At 41.6% G+C, this 17,741-nt stretch overlaps 1 protein-coding gene across 5 annotated transcripts in view; it reads left to right on the forward strand.

The window, feature by feature from the left end:
- UPF2 (UPF2 regulator of nonsense mediated mRNA decay) overlaps positions 1–17,741 on the forward strand; it is a 79,104-nt gene that overhangs the window by 27,234 nt on the left and 34,129 nt on the right. For all 5 annotated transcript variants that reach the window (XM_075857416.1, XM_075857415.1, XM_075857417.1 and 2 more), the window contains exons 9-14: positions 1,804–1,912; positions 2,014–2,127; positions 2,267–2,383; positions 12,706–12,891; positions 14,611–14,814; positions 15,957–16,232. In XM_075857416.1, the coding sequence (XP_075713531.1) occupies positions 1,804–1,912; positions 2,014–2,127; positions 2,267–2,383; positions 12,706–12,891; positions 14,611–14,814; positions 15,957–16,232 (1,006 nt within the window). The remainder of the gene's footprint in view (positions 1–1,803; positions 1,913–2,013; positions 2,128–2,266; positions 2,384–12,705; positions 12,892–14,610; positions 14,815–15,956; positions 16,233–17,741) is intronic.

Consider the following 17,741-nt stretch of genomic DNA (forward strand, 5'->3'; position numbering starts at 1 on the left):
ATGATACAATGCTTTCCTTTATGTCCATGATGATTAGGTGGACCTAGTTAATTTATTATGCATATGGATTTATTATTGAGGTATTCTGAATTATTGAGTTAAATGGGTACCTCAGGACTTTAACATTAATAGCCTTTGTCAGGGATGGGGAACGTCCGGCCCGCAAGCCATATAAGGCCCGCGAGATCTTTTGGTTCGGCCCGACCTTGTGTGCCGGCCCCAGAGTGGACCAGTCTGGTCACTTGACCTTAGTCAGTGACGTGAGGTCAGGTAACTGAACTGGTCCTCTCCCGAGCCAGCACGCACTGACCTCCTCACTCAGACTGCCACATAGTCAGTACTTGGCCCTCCTCCTGCTCCGTACCTAAAATTTGGAAACTTTAGCTGAGGCCTAAATGTAGAAATTTAGCTGTAGTGTAGACCTTGTCCTAAAAGCATTTAGTGAGGTCCTGTGACTATAATGTTTTTTTTTTTTTCTTTTTCATCAAGGACATTTATGATATCCACAGGATATGTCATAAATGTCCGAAAGATGTGGCTCCCACCTCTGGGACCCACACCTATCTCTAGAATGGGGCACCCCTAAACCCCGTTCTTCATCTCTGTGCTACGACTAACTTGTGTGATTTCCAACCATGAAGAAAAAAACCGTGTGGCTCGCTGAACTACGCTGTTTTTTTCCGTAAGTCCCATAGAATAGTAGTTATGGAAACCGTGTAACTCTCATGCTTCGCTGCTTCCGTTACTGCCATTCACTACTATGGGAGTTATGGAAACTGCGTAGCTCAGCGAGCTATGCTGTTTCCGTAGTTCATGGCTGGAAATTAGCCGGAACACAAAGATGTAGAACGGGGCTTAGGGGGCCCCGTTCTAGAGATGGGTGCGGGTCCCAGAGGTGGGACCCGCATCTATCTGACATATCCCCTGCATGCGCGCTCTCCTCTTCCCAGCTCTTACACTGTCCGTAGCAGTGACACGCCCCCTTGCCAGTTCAGCAGAAGACTGATCTTGAGCGTGCGGCGCGCTCACACTCTCTCCTATATCCTCACTCTTGCTGTAACACTATCCGTATCTGATTGGACAGTGTCACAGCCATAGTAACACGGCCCATTGACCGTTCAGGAGGTTATTTAAATATCGGGCGCCAAATATAACGGCACCGATATCTAAATAACGGAGGAGGGTAGAAAAAAATTAAAGTGACCCAGGGTTTGTTCAGCCCTGCCTATTACATGCTGCACATGTATGGGGTGGTGACCGGTTCTCTTTAAAGTATACCTGTCGTTTAACTAAAAAGTAAAACGTTTGCATCTGTTAGGATCCTGGTGCTGAGACCCCAGCAATTGCTAGAGCGAAAGGGACAGTAGTTCTGTGCCCTTTTAGCTTCCGTTGACAATTAGCTGTGTAAAAGCTCTGTACTTTATATTGGAAAATGCAGATGGGAGCTGAAGGTCAAATTCTTCAGGCGAGTGCTTCTAAACTTCATCCTAGCGATTCTTGAGGATCTCTGCGACTGGACACCCACTTCTATAAAATTCCTATACGTCTGTCATGATAGACCTTTTGTTAAAGGATCATAACACTAATAATGGATATTATCAGGGGTCCGCAGCTGCTGCAGGAAATGTAAAAGGGTTGCAATATCATTGCAGAAAACACAAACTTGATAGAATACAAATATTGCCATCAATTAATTGCATTTTTCTACTTTAATTGCCAAAAATTACTCTTGTTGGCAACATAAGTCGTGTGCTGCTATTTTTTTTCCCGTTTTTCTACATCGTTTTTCTATTTTGCTTTCAGATTGGATTTGTTGCCATTTTACGCGAGACTGGTCGCTACCTTGCACCCATGTATGTCAGATATTGCAGAAGACCTTTGTTCCATGCTGAAGGGGGATTTTAGGTTCCATGTAAGTGTTTACTATTGATATAACTGTGTTATAATATAGTATTTTTTTTTCTTGCATGACATTCTGTAAAACGAACTAATACAGGTATTTTCACCATTTAGGTAAGAAAGAAGGATCAGATCAATATTGAAACCAAGAACAAGACTGTGAGATTCATTGGTGAACTTGCCAAGTTTAAAATGTTCAGCAGAACAGACACGCTGCACTGTTTAAAGGTTTGCTATATATATATATACACGCTCTGCTGTATTGTATTTATCACAACCGTGTTTTATTGATCTTGATTTATATGGACTCGTTTCTCTCCACTTGCAATATAGAAGAGGCTCTAACTTCTACAATTTATGTCTACAGATGCTGCTGTCCGACTTCTCACATCACCATATTGAAATGGCTTGTACTCTTCTTGAAACTTGTGGAAGATTTCTATTCCTATCTCCAGATTCACACCTGCGAACCAGTGTACTATTGGTAAGAATAAGCGTCCTTTCTATGTAGGCCCTTGGGTACTGCACCCTGTGTTTACTTGCATTTTCTGACTAATAAGGTTCCTGGATCAATAGCATGGTAAGAATTTTACAGTAAACTGTCTATTGCTACTCAAAATAATCAATTACTACAGTAAAGTCCTTTTAAATATATATTTTCACTTCTATTTTGCGTGAATTCTTTTGGTAATAGGTTTATTTTTTCAATTTGACATCGTACCCCATTCGTGGTGATGAGGAATTCACATGTCTGTTGATCATGGGGTTAAGAATCTGTGCAATAAATTTTATAATCTTGCTTAACAGGACGACTTATCTTTCTTATAAACGCAAGTCAGGATTTACAAAAGCCAGGATGTTTACAAGCTTCACTAAAATATTTTTCTTCAAGAAAGTATGTCGTTTTTAATCAGTGTGTCTCATTTTTTAGAAAGAACTGTCTAGAAGGTGGACTTAGGCTACATTCACTCGAGTGTGACAGATTTACGTGTGTAAAAAATGTGTGTAAATCTTTCCTTTTGTATCAGTGTGCTTTGCGTGTGGCATGTGTTTTTCACACACTTACAAGCACTTTTTTTTTTTTGCTGTGTGAAAACCACGAACGGCACACGGTCGAGAATCACGCTAGTCTGAATGAGCCCTTTGGGTCAGTTCACACAGACTTTTTGTGACGCGGCAACTGCATCGGAATCGGGGCCAAAAAACGTCCGAAATCGCACCACTTTGACTTCAATGGGAGGCAGAGGCATGTCTTGTTTTTTTTGCCGGGAGGCTTTTGGAAGCTTGCGGGGGAAAAAAGCGGCATGTCCTTTCTTTGAAAACAATGGGCGGCAGAAAAAAACCTGTGCCACTCGTTTCTGAGCGTTTTGTGCCCACGATCCTTGCATTAGCTTCAATGGCCGCGGGTAAGAAATGCAGTGAAAAAACGTGGAAATATACCTGCAGGCAGATCAAAATCTGTTAAAATTCCTAAAGGGATTCTGAGGCAGATTTTTTCTGCCTGCAAAAAACTGTTTAAGGCTATGTTCACACGGGGTATTTTGCCGAGCTTTTTGACGCGGAAACCGTGTCGCAAAACTCGGCAAAAACGGCCCGAGAACGCCTCCCATTGATTTCAATGGGAGGCGTCGGCATCTTTTTCCCGCGAGAAACTGCCTCGCGGGAAAAAGAAGCGACATGCCCTATCTTCGGGCGCTTCCGCCTCTGACCTCCCATTGACTTCAATGGGAGGCAGGAGAAAGCGTATTTCTCGCTGTTTTATGCCCGCAGCGCTCAATGGCCGCGGGCAAAAAACGGCGCGATAATTGCCGCGAAAATCTGCGTGCAGGGACAGGAATATCTGCCTCAAAGTTCCAAACGGAATTTTGAGGCAGATATTCCTCCCCCAAAATACTCCGTGTGAACATAGCCTAAACAAGGCCTCAAAGTGCTTTGTTCATAGTTGTAGAACACCATGGCTAACTTTGTGTGAACAGTATGTTTGGTCCAACTTTCACTATTCGGGTATGTTCACACGCAGTAGCAAAATACATCTGAAATTACGGAGCTCTGTTCGCCTGAAAACCGCTACTGATTTTAAGACGTTTTTTTAACAACTCGCGTTTTTCGCTGCATGTTTTACGTACGTTATTAGAGCTGTTTTTCAATGGAGTCCATGAAAAACGGCTCCAAAAACATCGTAAGAAGTGACAAGCACTTCTTTGACGCGGGCGCCTTTTTACGTGCCGTCTTTTGACAGCGACGTGTAAAATTACTCCTCGCGGGAACATAACATTGTAAAACCCATTGAAAGCAATGGGCAGATGTTTGTAGGCGTAATGGAGCCATTTTTTCAGGCGTAATTCGAGGCTTAAAACGCTAGAATTACGTCTGAAAACAGTGCGTGTGAACATACCCTTACACGTATTACTTTTTAGAGCGAAAACTAGTGTTCTTTTCAAATTACATTTTAAAATAGGTTTGAAAAGGTTTATTCCGTAATGGAACAAAATCTCATAACTCCCCACCTTTAGGCCAAATTCAGACGAATGTAGGGTACGTCAGTGTGACGGCCGTTAAAATAACGGCCATCGCACGGACGCGTGTATTTTAATGGGGCTGTTAACACGGCCGTTGTTTCAATGGAATGCGTGAAGGGTCTGTTGGATAATAGCACATGTCCTATTTTGTTCAGTTTTCCCAGATCCCTTTATAGACTCAAGTCTATGGGGATTCGTGAAAATGGAACCCGCTCGTGGGCACCTTGGAAGTGAAATATGACCCGTTTTTCACGTCCGTTTCCCCACGTTCGTGTGAATCTGGCCTTTGAGGTAGGATATGCTATAAATATCTAGTGGTGCTGCTACTACTAGGATCCCGACCTAACTAGAGAATGTGAGTAGCTGGTCCCCTGGATGGGGAGTGCTTACTTTTATATTTTTGCAAATGAGAAACAAGGAAACGTCCTTATCTGTTTATGTAGTGACCTTTTCTTTGTCAATATATTATTCAGGCAACCAAGCAACGTTCTTTACACCTGGCCATCTGCAGAAATTGTCTGAAATAATATAGACTTCATTCTCTGCTTGTTTTTGTTCATTGGGAACATTTATTGACAGAGTTCTTGAAAACTAAGAGAGATAAGCACAGAAAGTATGTTGGAAAATTGTATAATTTAAAAAAAATCATTAATATTAACTTGCTGAATCCAGGCAACCTTTTTAATCCCTTAATGACATTACATGTACGTGGCAGCCGGTTGAGCGAAGTATGGAAAGGACTCTCACGGGCCAGGTGCCGGCTGTGTAATACAGCCGACACCTCACCGCAACGGGCATAATCAATGAACACTTTAATTTCCAACCGCTTAACTCCTTAAATGCTGCTGTCTATCGTGACCGCAGTATTTAAAGAGGCTCTGTCACCAGATTTTGCAACCCCTATCTGCTATTGCAGCAGATCGGCGCTGCAATGTAGATTACAGTAACGTTTTTATTTTTAAAAAACGAGCATTTTTGGCCAAGTTATGACCATTTTTGTATTTATGCAAATGAGGCTTGCAAAAGTCCAAGTGGGCGTGTATTATGTGCGTACATCGGGGCGTTTTTACTACTTTTACTAGCTGGGCGTTCTGACGAGAAGTATCATCCACTTCTCTTCAGAACGCCCAGCTTCTGGCAGTGCAGACACAGCCGTGTTCTTGAGAGATCACTCTGTGACGTCACTCACAGGTCCTGCATCGTGTCGGACGAGCGTGGACACATCGGCACCAGAGGCTACATTTGATTCTGCAGCAGCATCAGCGTTTGCAGGTAAGTCGATGTAGCTACTTACCTGCAAACGCTGATGCTGCTACAGAATCATCAATGGTTAACCCCTTCCCTCTTTAGCCACTTTTGACCTTCCTGACAGAGCCTCATTTTTCAAATCTGACGTGTCACTTTATGTGGTAATAACGTCGGAATGCTTTCACCTATCCAAGCGATTCTGAGATTGTTTTCTCATGACACATTGCACTTTAAGTTACTAGCAAAATTTGCTCGATATGTTCAGTATTTAATTGTAAAAAACACCAAAAATTTGCAAAAAATTGCAAAAATTAGCATTTTTCTCAATTTAAATGTATCTGCTTGTAAGACAGGCAGTTATACCACACAAAATTGTTGCTAATTAACATCACCCATATGTCTACTTTAGATTGGCATCGTTTTTTGAACATCCTTTTATTTTTCTATGACCTCACAAGGCTTAGAACTTTAGCAGCAATTTCTCACATTTTCAAGAAAATTTCAAAAGGCCATTTTTACAGGGGCAGTTCACGTGTGAAGTGGCTTTGAGGGCCTTGTATATTAGAAACCCCAAAAAAGTCACCCCATTTTAAAAACTTCACCCCTCAAAGTATTCAAAACAGCATTTAGAAAATGTCTTAACCCTTTACACATTTCACAGGAATTAAAGCAAAGTAGAGGTGAAATGTACAAATTTCATATTTTTTTGCAGAAATAAATTTTTAATACAATTTTTTTTATAACACAGAAGGTTTTACCAGAGAAATGCAACTCAATATTTGTTGCCCAGTTTCTGCAGTTTTAGGAAATATCCCACATGTGGCCCTAGCGTGCTACTGGAATGAAGCACCGGCCTCAGAAGCAAAGGAACACCTAGTGGATTTTGGGGCCTTATTTTTGTTAGAATATATTTTAGGCACCATGTCAGGTTTGAAGGGCTCTTGCAGTGACAAAACAGTAAAAATCCCCCAAAAGTGACCCCATCTGGGAAACTAGACACCTCAAGGAAATTATCTAGGGGTGTAGTGAGCATTTTGACCGCACAGGTCTTTTACAGAAATTATTGGAAGTAGGCCGTGAAAATGAAAATCAACATTTCTTCAAAGAAAATGTAGGTTTAGCGATTTTTTTTTTTTTTCTCATTTCCACAAGGACTAAAGGAGAAAAAGCACCGCAAAATTTGTAAAGCAATTTCTCCCGAGTAAAACAATACCCCACATGTGGTAATAAATGGATATTTGGACACACGGCAGGGCTTAGAAGGGAAAGAGCGCCATTTGGCTTTTGGAGCTCAAATTTAGCAGGAATGGTTTTCGGAGGCCATGTCACATTTACAAAGCCCCTGAGGGGACAAAACAGTGGAAACCCCCCACAAGTGACCCCATTTCGGAAACTATACCCATTGAGGAAATTATCTAGGGGTATAGTGAGCGTTTTGACCCCACAGGTTTTTTTGATAAATTATTGTAAGTAGGCTGTGAAAATGATAATCTACATTTTTTTAAAAAAAAATCTAGGTTTAGCTATTTTTTTCTCATTTCCACAAGGACTGAAGGAGAAAAAGCACCACAAAATTTGTAAAGCAATTTCTCCCGAGTAAAACAATACCCCACATGTGGTAATAAACGACTGTTTGGACACACGGCAGGGCTTAGAAGGGAAAGAGCACTATTTGGCTTTTTGAGATCACATTTAGCAGGAATGGTTTGCCAGGTCACATTTGCAAAGCCCCTGAGGGGACAAAACAATAAAAACGCCCAAAAAGGGACTCCATTTAGGAAACTACACCTCTTGAGGAATTCATCTAGGGGTGTAGTAAGCATTTTGACCCCACAGATGTTTCATAGAATTTATTAGAATTAGGCAGTGAAAATAAAAACAGTCCTTTTTCTTCAATAAGACGTAGCTTTAGCGCAAATTTTTTCATTTTCTCAACAAATAAAGGAAAAAAAAGAACCCAACATTTGTAAAGCAATTTCTCCCGAGTACGGCAATATCCCATATATGGTCATAAACTGCTGTTTGGGCAAACGGCAGGGCTCAGAAGGGAAGGACCGCCATTTGGAGTGCAGATGTTGCTGGATTGGTTTCTGGGCGCCTGTGGGCCCAAAACAGTGGAAACCCCCCAGAAGTGACCCCATTTTGGAAACTACACCCCTCAATGCATTTACCAAGGGGTGTAGTGAGCATGTTACCCTGCAGGTGTTTTGTAGAAATTAGTGTTCACTCGATGTTGCAGAGTGAAAATGGGATTTTTTTCCATAGATATGCCAATATGTGGTGCCCGGCTTGTGCCACCATAACAAGACAGCCCTCTAATTATTATGCAGTGTTTCCCGGTTTTAGAAACACCCTACATGTGACCCTAATCTTTTGCCTGGACATATGACAGGGCTCAGGAGTGAAGAGTACCATGCGGAGTGGAGGCCTAATTTGGCGATTTACAAAGTATTGGTTCACAACCACAGAGGCTCAGATGTGAAATAATAGAAAGAAACCCCTGAGAAGTGACCCCATTATGGAAACTGCACCCCTCAAGGCATTTATTAAGGGGTGTAGTGAGCATTTTCACCCCACAGGTCTTTTCCATAAATGAATGCACTGCGGATGGTGCAAATTAAAAATTTATATTTTTCCCTAGATATGCCATTCAGTGGCAAATATGTCATGCCCATCTTATGACGCTGGAGACACACACCCCAAAAATTGTTAAAAGGGTTCTCCCGGGTATGACGATGCCATATATGTTGAAGGAAACTGCTGTTTGGGCACGCTGTAGGGTTCAGAGCCGAGGGAGCACCATTTGGCTTTTGGAGAGCGGATTTTGCTTGGTACTATATTAGTTTGAGTATTGCTGGTGTTTTATAATGTGGGGGTACATGTAAGCGGGGCGGAGTATATAAGGGGCATAGTCAGGTGGTATAAAAAAATAAAATAATCCATAGATGTGTGTTACGCTGTGAAGCAATCCTTTCTGCACAGGCCGGTGTCGCACTGATAAATGGTGTCATTTCTTATCCCCCTTTTGATCCACACTCCGCACCTTTTGTAGTTTGGGGAATTTTGCTGGGAAGTGTTGTCCTGGTATAATACGGGCACCGTCGCTTCCAGCGGATATGTTTGGGGTCTCCCCTTCCTGGTTCCCTAATTTTAGGTCATTGATCGCCTCTTGAAACAAAAGAAATGTTCCCCTCGGGCACAACTGCATATTTTTTTATTTCCTGACTTATTGGAGCCATAACTAATTTTATTTTTCATAGACGTAGTGGTATGAGGGCTGGTTTGTTGCGGGACGAGCTGTAGTTATTATTGGTACCATTTTGGGGTACATGTGACTTTTTGATCACCTTTTATCCTATTTTTTGGGATGCCAGGTAAACAAAAAAACGCAATTCTGGCACAGCTTTTTTCGTGTTTTTTATACAGCGTTCACCATGCGTTATAAACTACATGTTAACTTTATTCTGCGGGTCATTACGATTCCAGCGATACCTAATTTATAGCACTTTTTTATGTTTTACAACTTTTTGCACAATAAAATTACTTTTGTAAAAAGAATGTATTTTTTCTGTCGCCAAGTTGTGAGAACCATAACTTTTTAATTTTTTTGTCGTCGCAGCTGTATGAGGGCTTGTTTTTTGCGGGACGAGCTATAGTTTTTATAGGTACCATTTTTGGATACGTGCGACTTTTTGATCACTTTTTATTCTAATATTTGTAGGGCAAAGTGACCAAAAAACAGAAACTCTGGTAAAGTTTTTTACGTTTTTTTTTTACGCTGTTCACCGCGTGCAATAAATAATATAATATTTTGATACCTCAGGTCGTTATGGTCGTGGCGATACCAAATACATATGGTTTATTATTATTTTTCAATAATAAAGGACTTGATAAGAGTAAAAGGGGGATTGTGTTTTATTTGATTACTTGAAACTTTTATTGTTTTCAAACTTTTATTTTTTTGCACTTTTTTTACACTTTTCTTCAAGTCCCACTAGGGGACTTGAAGGTCCAACGGTCAGATTTGTTTTTTTCTAATACATTGCACTACCTATGTAGTGCAATGTATTAGATCTGTCAGTCATTCACGGACAGCAAGCCGATTAGGCTTCGCCTCCCGGCGGGGCCTAAATCGGCTTCCGTAATGGCAGAGCAGGAGACCATTGTGTCTCCTGTTGCCATAACAGCAGTCGCCAGTCCCGATTGCCTGTCAGGGCTGGCGATCTGCTAGTAACCGCTACGATGCAGCAATCGCTTTCGATTGCTGCATCGAAGGGGTTAATGGCAGGGATCGGAGCTAGCTGTACAGTACAGCTGACTTCCACCGCTGATGACGCCGGATCAGCTCCTGACCCGGCGCCATCTTGCCGGCAGCTACGGAAGCCGATCAGGCTCCGCCGCCGGGCGGATCTTGTCCGGCTTCTGTGCTAGGCAGACCGGGAGGCCAGTATTAGGCCTCCGGTTGCCATTGCAGCCACCGGAACCCCGGCAATTTCATTGCTGGGGCTCCGATGAGCTGCAAACACCTTAAAGAGTCTCTGTCACCAGATTTTGCAACCCCTATCTGCTATTGCAGCAGATAGGCACTGCAATGTAGATTACAGTAACGGTTTTATTTTTAAAAAACGAGCATTTTTGGCCAAGTTATGACCATTTTCGTATTTATGCAAATGAGGCTTGCAAAAGTACAACTGGGCGTGTTGAAAAGTAAAAGTACAACTGGGCGTGTATTATGTGCGTACATCGGGGCGTGTTTACTACTTTTACTAGCTGGGCATTGTGTATAGAAGTATCATCCACTTCTCTTCAGAACGCCCAGCTTCTGGCAGTGCAGACACAGCCGTGTTCTCGAGAGATCACGCTGTGTCGTCACTCACAGGTCCTGCATCGTGTCAGACGAGCGAGGACACCGGCACCAGAGGCTACAGATTATTCTGCAGCAGCATCGGCGTTTGCAGGTAAGTCGATGTAGCTACTTAACTGCAAACGCTGATGCTGCTGCAGAATCAACTGTAGCCTCTGGTGCCGACACGATGCAGGACCTGTGAGTGACGTCACAGATCTGCACTGCCGGAAGCTGGGCGTTCTGAAGAGAAGTGGATGATACTTCTCATCAGAAAGCCCAGCTAGTAAAAGTAGTAAACACGCCCCGATGTACGCACATAATACACGCCCAGTTGTACTTTTACTTTTCAACACGCCCAGTTGTACTTTTGCAAGCCTCATTTGCATAAATACGAAAATGGTCATAACTTGGCCAAAAATGCTCGTTTTTTAAAAATAAAAACGTTACTGTAATCTACATTGCAGCGCCGATCTGCTGCAATAGCAGATAGGGGTTGCAAAATCTGGTGACAGAGCCTCTTTAAGTGCAGCGATCGCGTTTGAGTGCTGCACTTAAGGGGTTAATGGCGGGGATCGAAGCTAATTTCGGTCCCCGCCGTTACAGTCGGATGTCAGCTGTAAGATACAGCTGAGATCCGACGATGATGGCACCGACTCAGCTTCTGAGCCGGTGCCAAACATTTGACGTAAATGTACGGCATTTTGCGGGAAGTCAATGCTTTCCATGACGTACATGTAGGTCAAATGTCGGGAAGGGGTTAAAGCTGCTTTTTCAACTTGGTTTATTTATTGACCCCTTCCCGCCCACACTGAATTAACGAGGTACAGGTCATATTCTTAGGCCTGCAGCCTGTTAATTTACGTGCTGAGTTTGATGGCACTGTGTGCTCCTGTTACCAGTGAACCATATGTGGACAGCAGGAAACTCATGGATAATGTGTTCTTGGCTAACCTGTACCCCTATAGTAAAAAAAATAATACAATTATTACAGTTAGGCTCTGTTCACATTTGCATGGCTATTTCTTTTCATGGCCTAAATTGCAAAAAATAAATAATTACATAAATGAGTAAAAAACATAAGCTCCCACCCCAAAAAAGTACACACCTCTCCTCCAAATTCACACAAACTAGTTTTAGACCATTTGCGTGAAGCGAACGTGGTTTGCATGGATGCCAGGCACTCCGGCATATGTTCCGGTCAGGCAGAATGTACGTTACGCCAAACATAAATTAGTTATTTTTAGTCTGTTCTACCCTGGACCTATGTACTTTTGCGCCTTTACAAAACAAATGTCTATACCTGGATGATTATCATGGCGGCGATGTTGGTAAATCCCAGTTCAGAATTGGTAACCGTGACCTTGGGATCACATTAATGCAGACGGCTAGCACTGCTTTTATTTGAGGTGCGGTCAGTAGTCTGAGACTGCGATAAGACACCGCTTTTATTAAATAGGTGGTGCTCTGTAATATGGAAGCCCTGTGGTCCCACAATAAGAAATAACAATGCTGCTAGATGGATCCCAGTCAGCTGCTTTAATCTGATACTGGATCGCAAACAGCAGTACCCCTGTTAGCTGTGATAATGCCTGCAGTTCAGGACACGCATTCAAACAAACAAAGCCCACCGCTCTACTGGTCGGTGGGCTGGCGTGGATCAGCGTATCTTCCGAACAAAGCTGGTGCTTGTCCTGAACTCGCTATATTCGGTAAAGCTAGGTGGAAGGTGGCATTTCTATTCTAGTGGGAAGATGGATATTAGACTTGGACATTAGGCAAGAAATAGAGAGCAGCGCTTTATGGAAGTTCTGAGGCGTTTTGCTTGGAAAACCAGCTTCTTACTAGTGCCCTCAACATCTTTTGGATATTAATCTAATATGAAAAAACAACCACTGGCACTAACCGTGCATCAGCATTGGAGCAGTTTAATTTGTTTGGACCTCAGAAATTTCACATGGGTAGAAGAGATCCAACGCAGAAAATTTCAGCAACGCAGTTTGAGGACAGAGCTCCTATTTTTTTTGAGCATCATTTGCTTACAAAAATGTATACAAAAAATATGTTTTACTTATAATTCAGTAAAGGTTAAGTTTTAATAAACTCATGTCCCTATTTCCCTTATATCTATATCCTTTTCCCTTTATGTTTGATATGTCATAGACCATATAACTACTTTAATTTGTCTTTCTTTAGGAACAAATGATGCGCAAAAAGCAAGCCATGCATTTGGATGCACGATATGTAACAATGGTGGAGAACGCCTACTATTATTGCAATCCACCACCAGCTGAAAAAACTGTGAAAAAGAAGAGACCACCTCTGCAGGAATATATAAGGAAACTGCTGTATAAAGATCTTTCTAAAGTTACAACAGAAAAGGTGAGATATAATTCATTGAGATTTGTAGATTCAAGACGGTTTGATGTTTGAAGACCGCATTTCAATATGGACCTTGCTGTTGGGCCCCATGCACACGACCGTAAAAAATCCTGGTAATTGCGGACTGTAATACGGTCGTTCGGTTCTATTGGGCGCAGACACCTTTCCGCATCGCTACAGATAGGTGTCCGTACAGTAGAACCATGCCGGGAATTATGGAGCATGTCTTACTTTTCGTATTTTACAGTCTGTGCTCCCATACATTGTATGGGAGCACGGCCCGAAAATGCGGCCCGCGGTCGGCCGTGCCCGCAGTTGCCGGCCGTGATTACGGGCACGGCCGTGTGCATGAGGCCTTGCAGTGCATATTAAAGGGGTCTTCGAATAAATAAATACCTGATGTATAAAAAATTATATCTAAACAGACGATGTCCAGTTAAAATGGCTCTGTCACCACATTATAAGTGGCCTATCTTGTACATGATGTGATCGGCGATGTAATGTAGATTACAGCAGTGTTTTTTATTTAGAAAACTATCATTTTTGACGGAGTTATGACCTATTTTAGCTTTTATTCTAATGACTTTCTCAATGGACAACTGGGCGTGTTTTACTATATGACCAAGTCGGCGTTGTGGTGTGCTGTAGGGTCTGGATTGTATTGGCGAAGTGTCAGGATTCTGAATACACATCACGTCCTGACTGGAGGTAATGTATATTCATTATCAGGACACTGCAGTAACGTTATAGTGTGTGTATGCTATATCGCTATGTGCTGTATAAATGAATGGGGAGAAGTGTATGATGCTGATTGGTCACTGATTGGTCAGCGTCATACACTTCTCTCCACAACGCCACCTTGGCCATATAGTAAAACACGCCCAGTTGGGCATTAAGAAACTCATTAGCATAAAGCTAATATAGGTCATAACTCCGTCAAAAATGATCGTTTTTCTAAATAAAAAACACTGCTGTAATCTACATTACAGTGCCGATCACATCATGTACAATATAGGCCACTTATAATGTGGTGACAGAGCCTCTTTAAATTTGATAAAATTTGGTGACTGTGGTTAGAGACTCTGGAGACTGCGGTTTAGGTACGGTTTTGTGGAGGAGGTTCTTGGAGGTGGGAGGTTTGGGGCACTAGGATGCCTGTATGTATGGGTTGACTGAGTTGGTGCATTGAGGTCTTGAAATTTTGAAATTGTATAAGTCCTATATATGCACTGTATTTGCTCTGAATTGACTTTGTAATTCACTGTTGTAATTTTTATCTCAATGTCTCTTAGTTTGTCTAACTTGTCTATTTGTACATGTTTGTACAGAAAAAAGTTTTAAAAATAAAGCCTATTTAAAAAAAGAAAAAGTCTTCCAAAATATTGATGACCTGTCCTTCGCATAGGCCATCAATATAGTTGGGATCTGACTCCTGTAAACCCCAGCGATCATCACCTGTATGAGGCTGCCAAGATGTTTGCTATAGCGCGACTGCCACTTGTCTGCAGTATCCGACACAGGCATCCACATCCATTCGTCTGTGTCTGGAACTGCAACGCCAGAAAAGTATAAAGGAAGGACTTGTACTTTTGCACTTTTTTTTTAACTAATTTAAGCTTTACCTAAAAAAAAAAATGCTTTACACCTGCACTGTGTGTTAACAAGGTTTTACTTTTGTAAGTAAAATTTGTATTTGCTCAAACGGCGTGTTCCTTTCAGGTTTTGCGTCAGATGAGGAAGTTGTCCTGGCAAGAGTCAGAGGTGAAAGATTATGTCATTTCTTGCATGATCAACATTTGGAATGTGAAGTACAACAGTATCCACTGTGTAGCCAATCTTCTAGCAGGCTTGGTCCTTTATCAAGAGGATGTTGGAATTCACGTGGTTGATGGTGTATTAGAAGACGTTCGGCTAGGGATGGAGGTAAGAAATAGAACATACTGATATTAATTTCATCATCGCAAAAACGGGCGATATTACTTTTATATCCAGCTAGTCAGGAGTATGTAAGTTTAAGACTGTTCAGAGTGTATGGGGGAAGAGGAATGTAAAAGGAATGTGTAAATTCAGTGTCGGATCATGAGATATTCTGGATTTCTGAGCAGTTCTAGAAATTGTTTTTTTTTTAATGAACTAAATCGGTTAGGGAACTTTGAGGAAGGTCGCTCAGAATAAAATGCTAATACAAATTAATGTTTTTTTAACACGGGAGTATTTTTGTATTGGTTCATTCTTCTCCTGTATTCTGGTTCATTATGTAGTTCTGTGCAAACCAGTTCTGAATTCTCAGGAAGTATATCTGACAACATTCTAATAATGATAATCCAGAAACCCGGAGTAAGGTTATTAAGTGGTTTGGGAATTCAATTCTAAGGAGCTTTCCCATGAGGGACGTTTATGACACATCCACAGGATATGTCATAAATGTCAGATAGATGCGGGTCCCACCTCTGAGACCCGCCCCTATCTCTAGAACTGGGCCCCTAAACCCTGTTCTTCCGCTCTGTGTTCCCGCTGAAGCGTGTGATTTCCGACCATGTTAGATGAAAACAGCGTAGCTCAGCGAGCTACGTTGTTTCCATAACTTCCATAGTAGTGAATGGCAGTTACAGAAACCGTGTAGCATTCGAGTTACGCTGTTTCCGTAACTGCCATTCACTACTAAGAGACTTACGTAAACCGCGAGCTACGCTGTTTTCATGTAGCATGGTCGGAAATCACACGCTTCAGTGGGAACACAGAGCGGTAGAACGGGATTTAGGGGGTCCCGTTCTAGAGAGAGGTGCGTGTCCCAGAGGTTGGGCCTGCATTTATATATGAACTGTCCTGTGGATATGTCCTAAATGTCCCTGATAGTAAAACCCCTTTAATCCATTTTTGAATTTGTAACATTAGTCTTCATAAGAAGCGATTGGACTACATAGTGACAGCTTACAGGATCAACACCATTAGACCGCTACAAATGTTAGTCCATTGTTCTGGTGATGTTCCAAAATGCTTAAGAAATCTCTGAGAATCAATCTTGTTTTGCATTACTAAAATGTTGTCTCTTTCTGTTGAAATAGGTTAATCAGCCAAAGTTTAACCAACGCCGGTTAAGCAGTGCTAAATTTCTTGGAGAGCTGTACAACTACAGAATGGTGGAATCTGCGGTTATTTTTCGTACACTTTATTCCTTTATATCCTTTGGCGTTAACTCAGATGGCAGCTCTAGTCTCCTTGATCCACCAGAGCACTTGTTTCGTATCCGATTAGTTTGCACCATTCTTGATACCTGTGGACAGTATTTTGACCGAGGATCTAGCAAACGCAAGCTTGATTGTTTCCTTGTTTACTTTCAGGTATGATACAATTTGCTGTATGATATCCTCCCCTAATAGAAAAACATTTGTTAAGAAATCAGTTCAACTTGATTGACACTAGAGAAAATGTGGTGGAAGTATTAACTAAAGACCTGTCTCCAGCAAAAAAATATATATATATTATGCTATATAGTTATTTAACCCTTTCAGGACCAGGCTAATTTTCGTTTTTCTGCTTTTTGTCTTTTCCTCCCCGCCTTCAAAAAGTCATGACTTTTTTTTTTTTTTCTTCTTTTCGTTGACCGTTATATGAAGGCTTCATTTTTACGGGACAAATTGTTGTTGTTTCTTGTGGCACTATTTAATATTGTGTGATGTACTGAGAGGCTGGAAAAAAATTCAGAATGGGGTAGAATTGGAAAAAAACAGCAGTTGCGCCATTTTCTTATGGGTTTCATTTTTACGGTGTTCACTGTACGCTAAACATGACACGTTACCTTTATTCTGCGGGTTCGGTACGATCACGGGGATACCAAATTTCTATAGTTTTTGTTATGTTTTAGCCTTTGTTTGGAAAAAAAAAAAAAAGACATTTGCGATTCTGACATTTTGAGCTCTTTTTTTTTTTTTTTTTTTTTTCCCCCCTTACAGCACCGTATTGGAAACCATATATTTTTATAGTTCGGGCATTTTCGGACACTGGGATAACTAATGTTTGTTTTGTTTTATTTATTGTTATGTGTGATCTAGGGAAAAGGGGGGTGATTTTTGAAGTTTTTTTTTTTTTTTTATATATATTTTTAAAATAACCCTTTCCTGATGTAAATAGGTGGATTCGCGATGAAAGGGTTAACTTGGTGTCCTCTAGTTTTTATGGGTCCCAATATAAGAGAAAAAGGTTAGGCACTGTCCACGTCACGTTTTGGCCCTACACATTATACATATCCATAGGGCTCAATTAGCCCCGACTGAAACCTAGGGTGTTCTTTTGGCTTTTGTCGGGCTGGCATGTGTCGGTATACTTCTTTTTTTTCTTTTTTTTAAAAGGATGGAATAATGTAGTAGACTATGCTATTTCATCCGCAGGAGTCCTGCAAAAAAAATAAAAAAAAGTACCGTGCGGTATAATTTTTTTATTTTTTTAACGTGGGTGTCTATGGGTAACAGAAGCCACTGTATGGCAGGTATACGGTAAAAGTATACGCCAGGAAGCTCCCATATATGGATGGAGATGTCCGTAGCTCCCCAATGCTGAAATCTCCAGGCAGAGCATCAGAAGCACTAAGCCCGCGGACTCCACTCTGGCCAGGGATTCCGGCATCACAAAGTGTTTAGCAAAAAATTCAGCCTTCTGTCATGGGTATATGTTGGGGAGTTCTCCCGACGCATACCTCAGACTGAAGGCTATAATGTGATGTGAACAGGCAGTTACAGATGTCGGAGTGTATTGTTCGGCAAGGGCCATATTGTATTACATGCTCCCTTTTCTTGTGCTACCAACAGGCAGTAGTTATATCATCACTGTACAATGATCTTTCTACACTCACC

Source organism: Rhinoderma darwinii, chromosome 3, assembly GCF_050947455.1.
Source record: "Rhinoderma darwinii isolate aRhiDar2 chromosome 3, aRhiDar2.hap1, whole genome shotgun sequence".
NCBI lineage: Eukaryota > Metazoa > Chordata > Amphibia > Anura > Rhinodermatidae > Rhinoderma > Rhinoderma darwinii.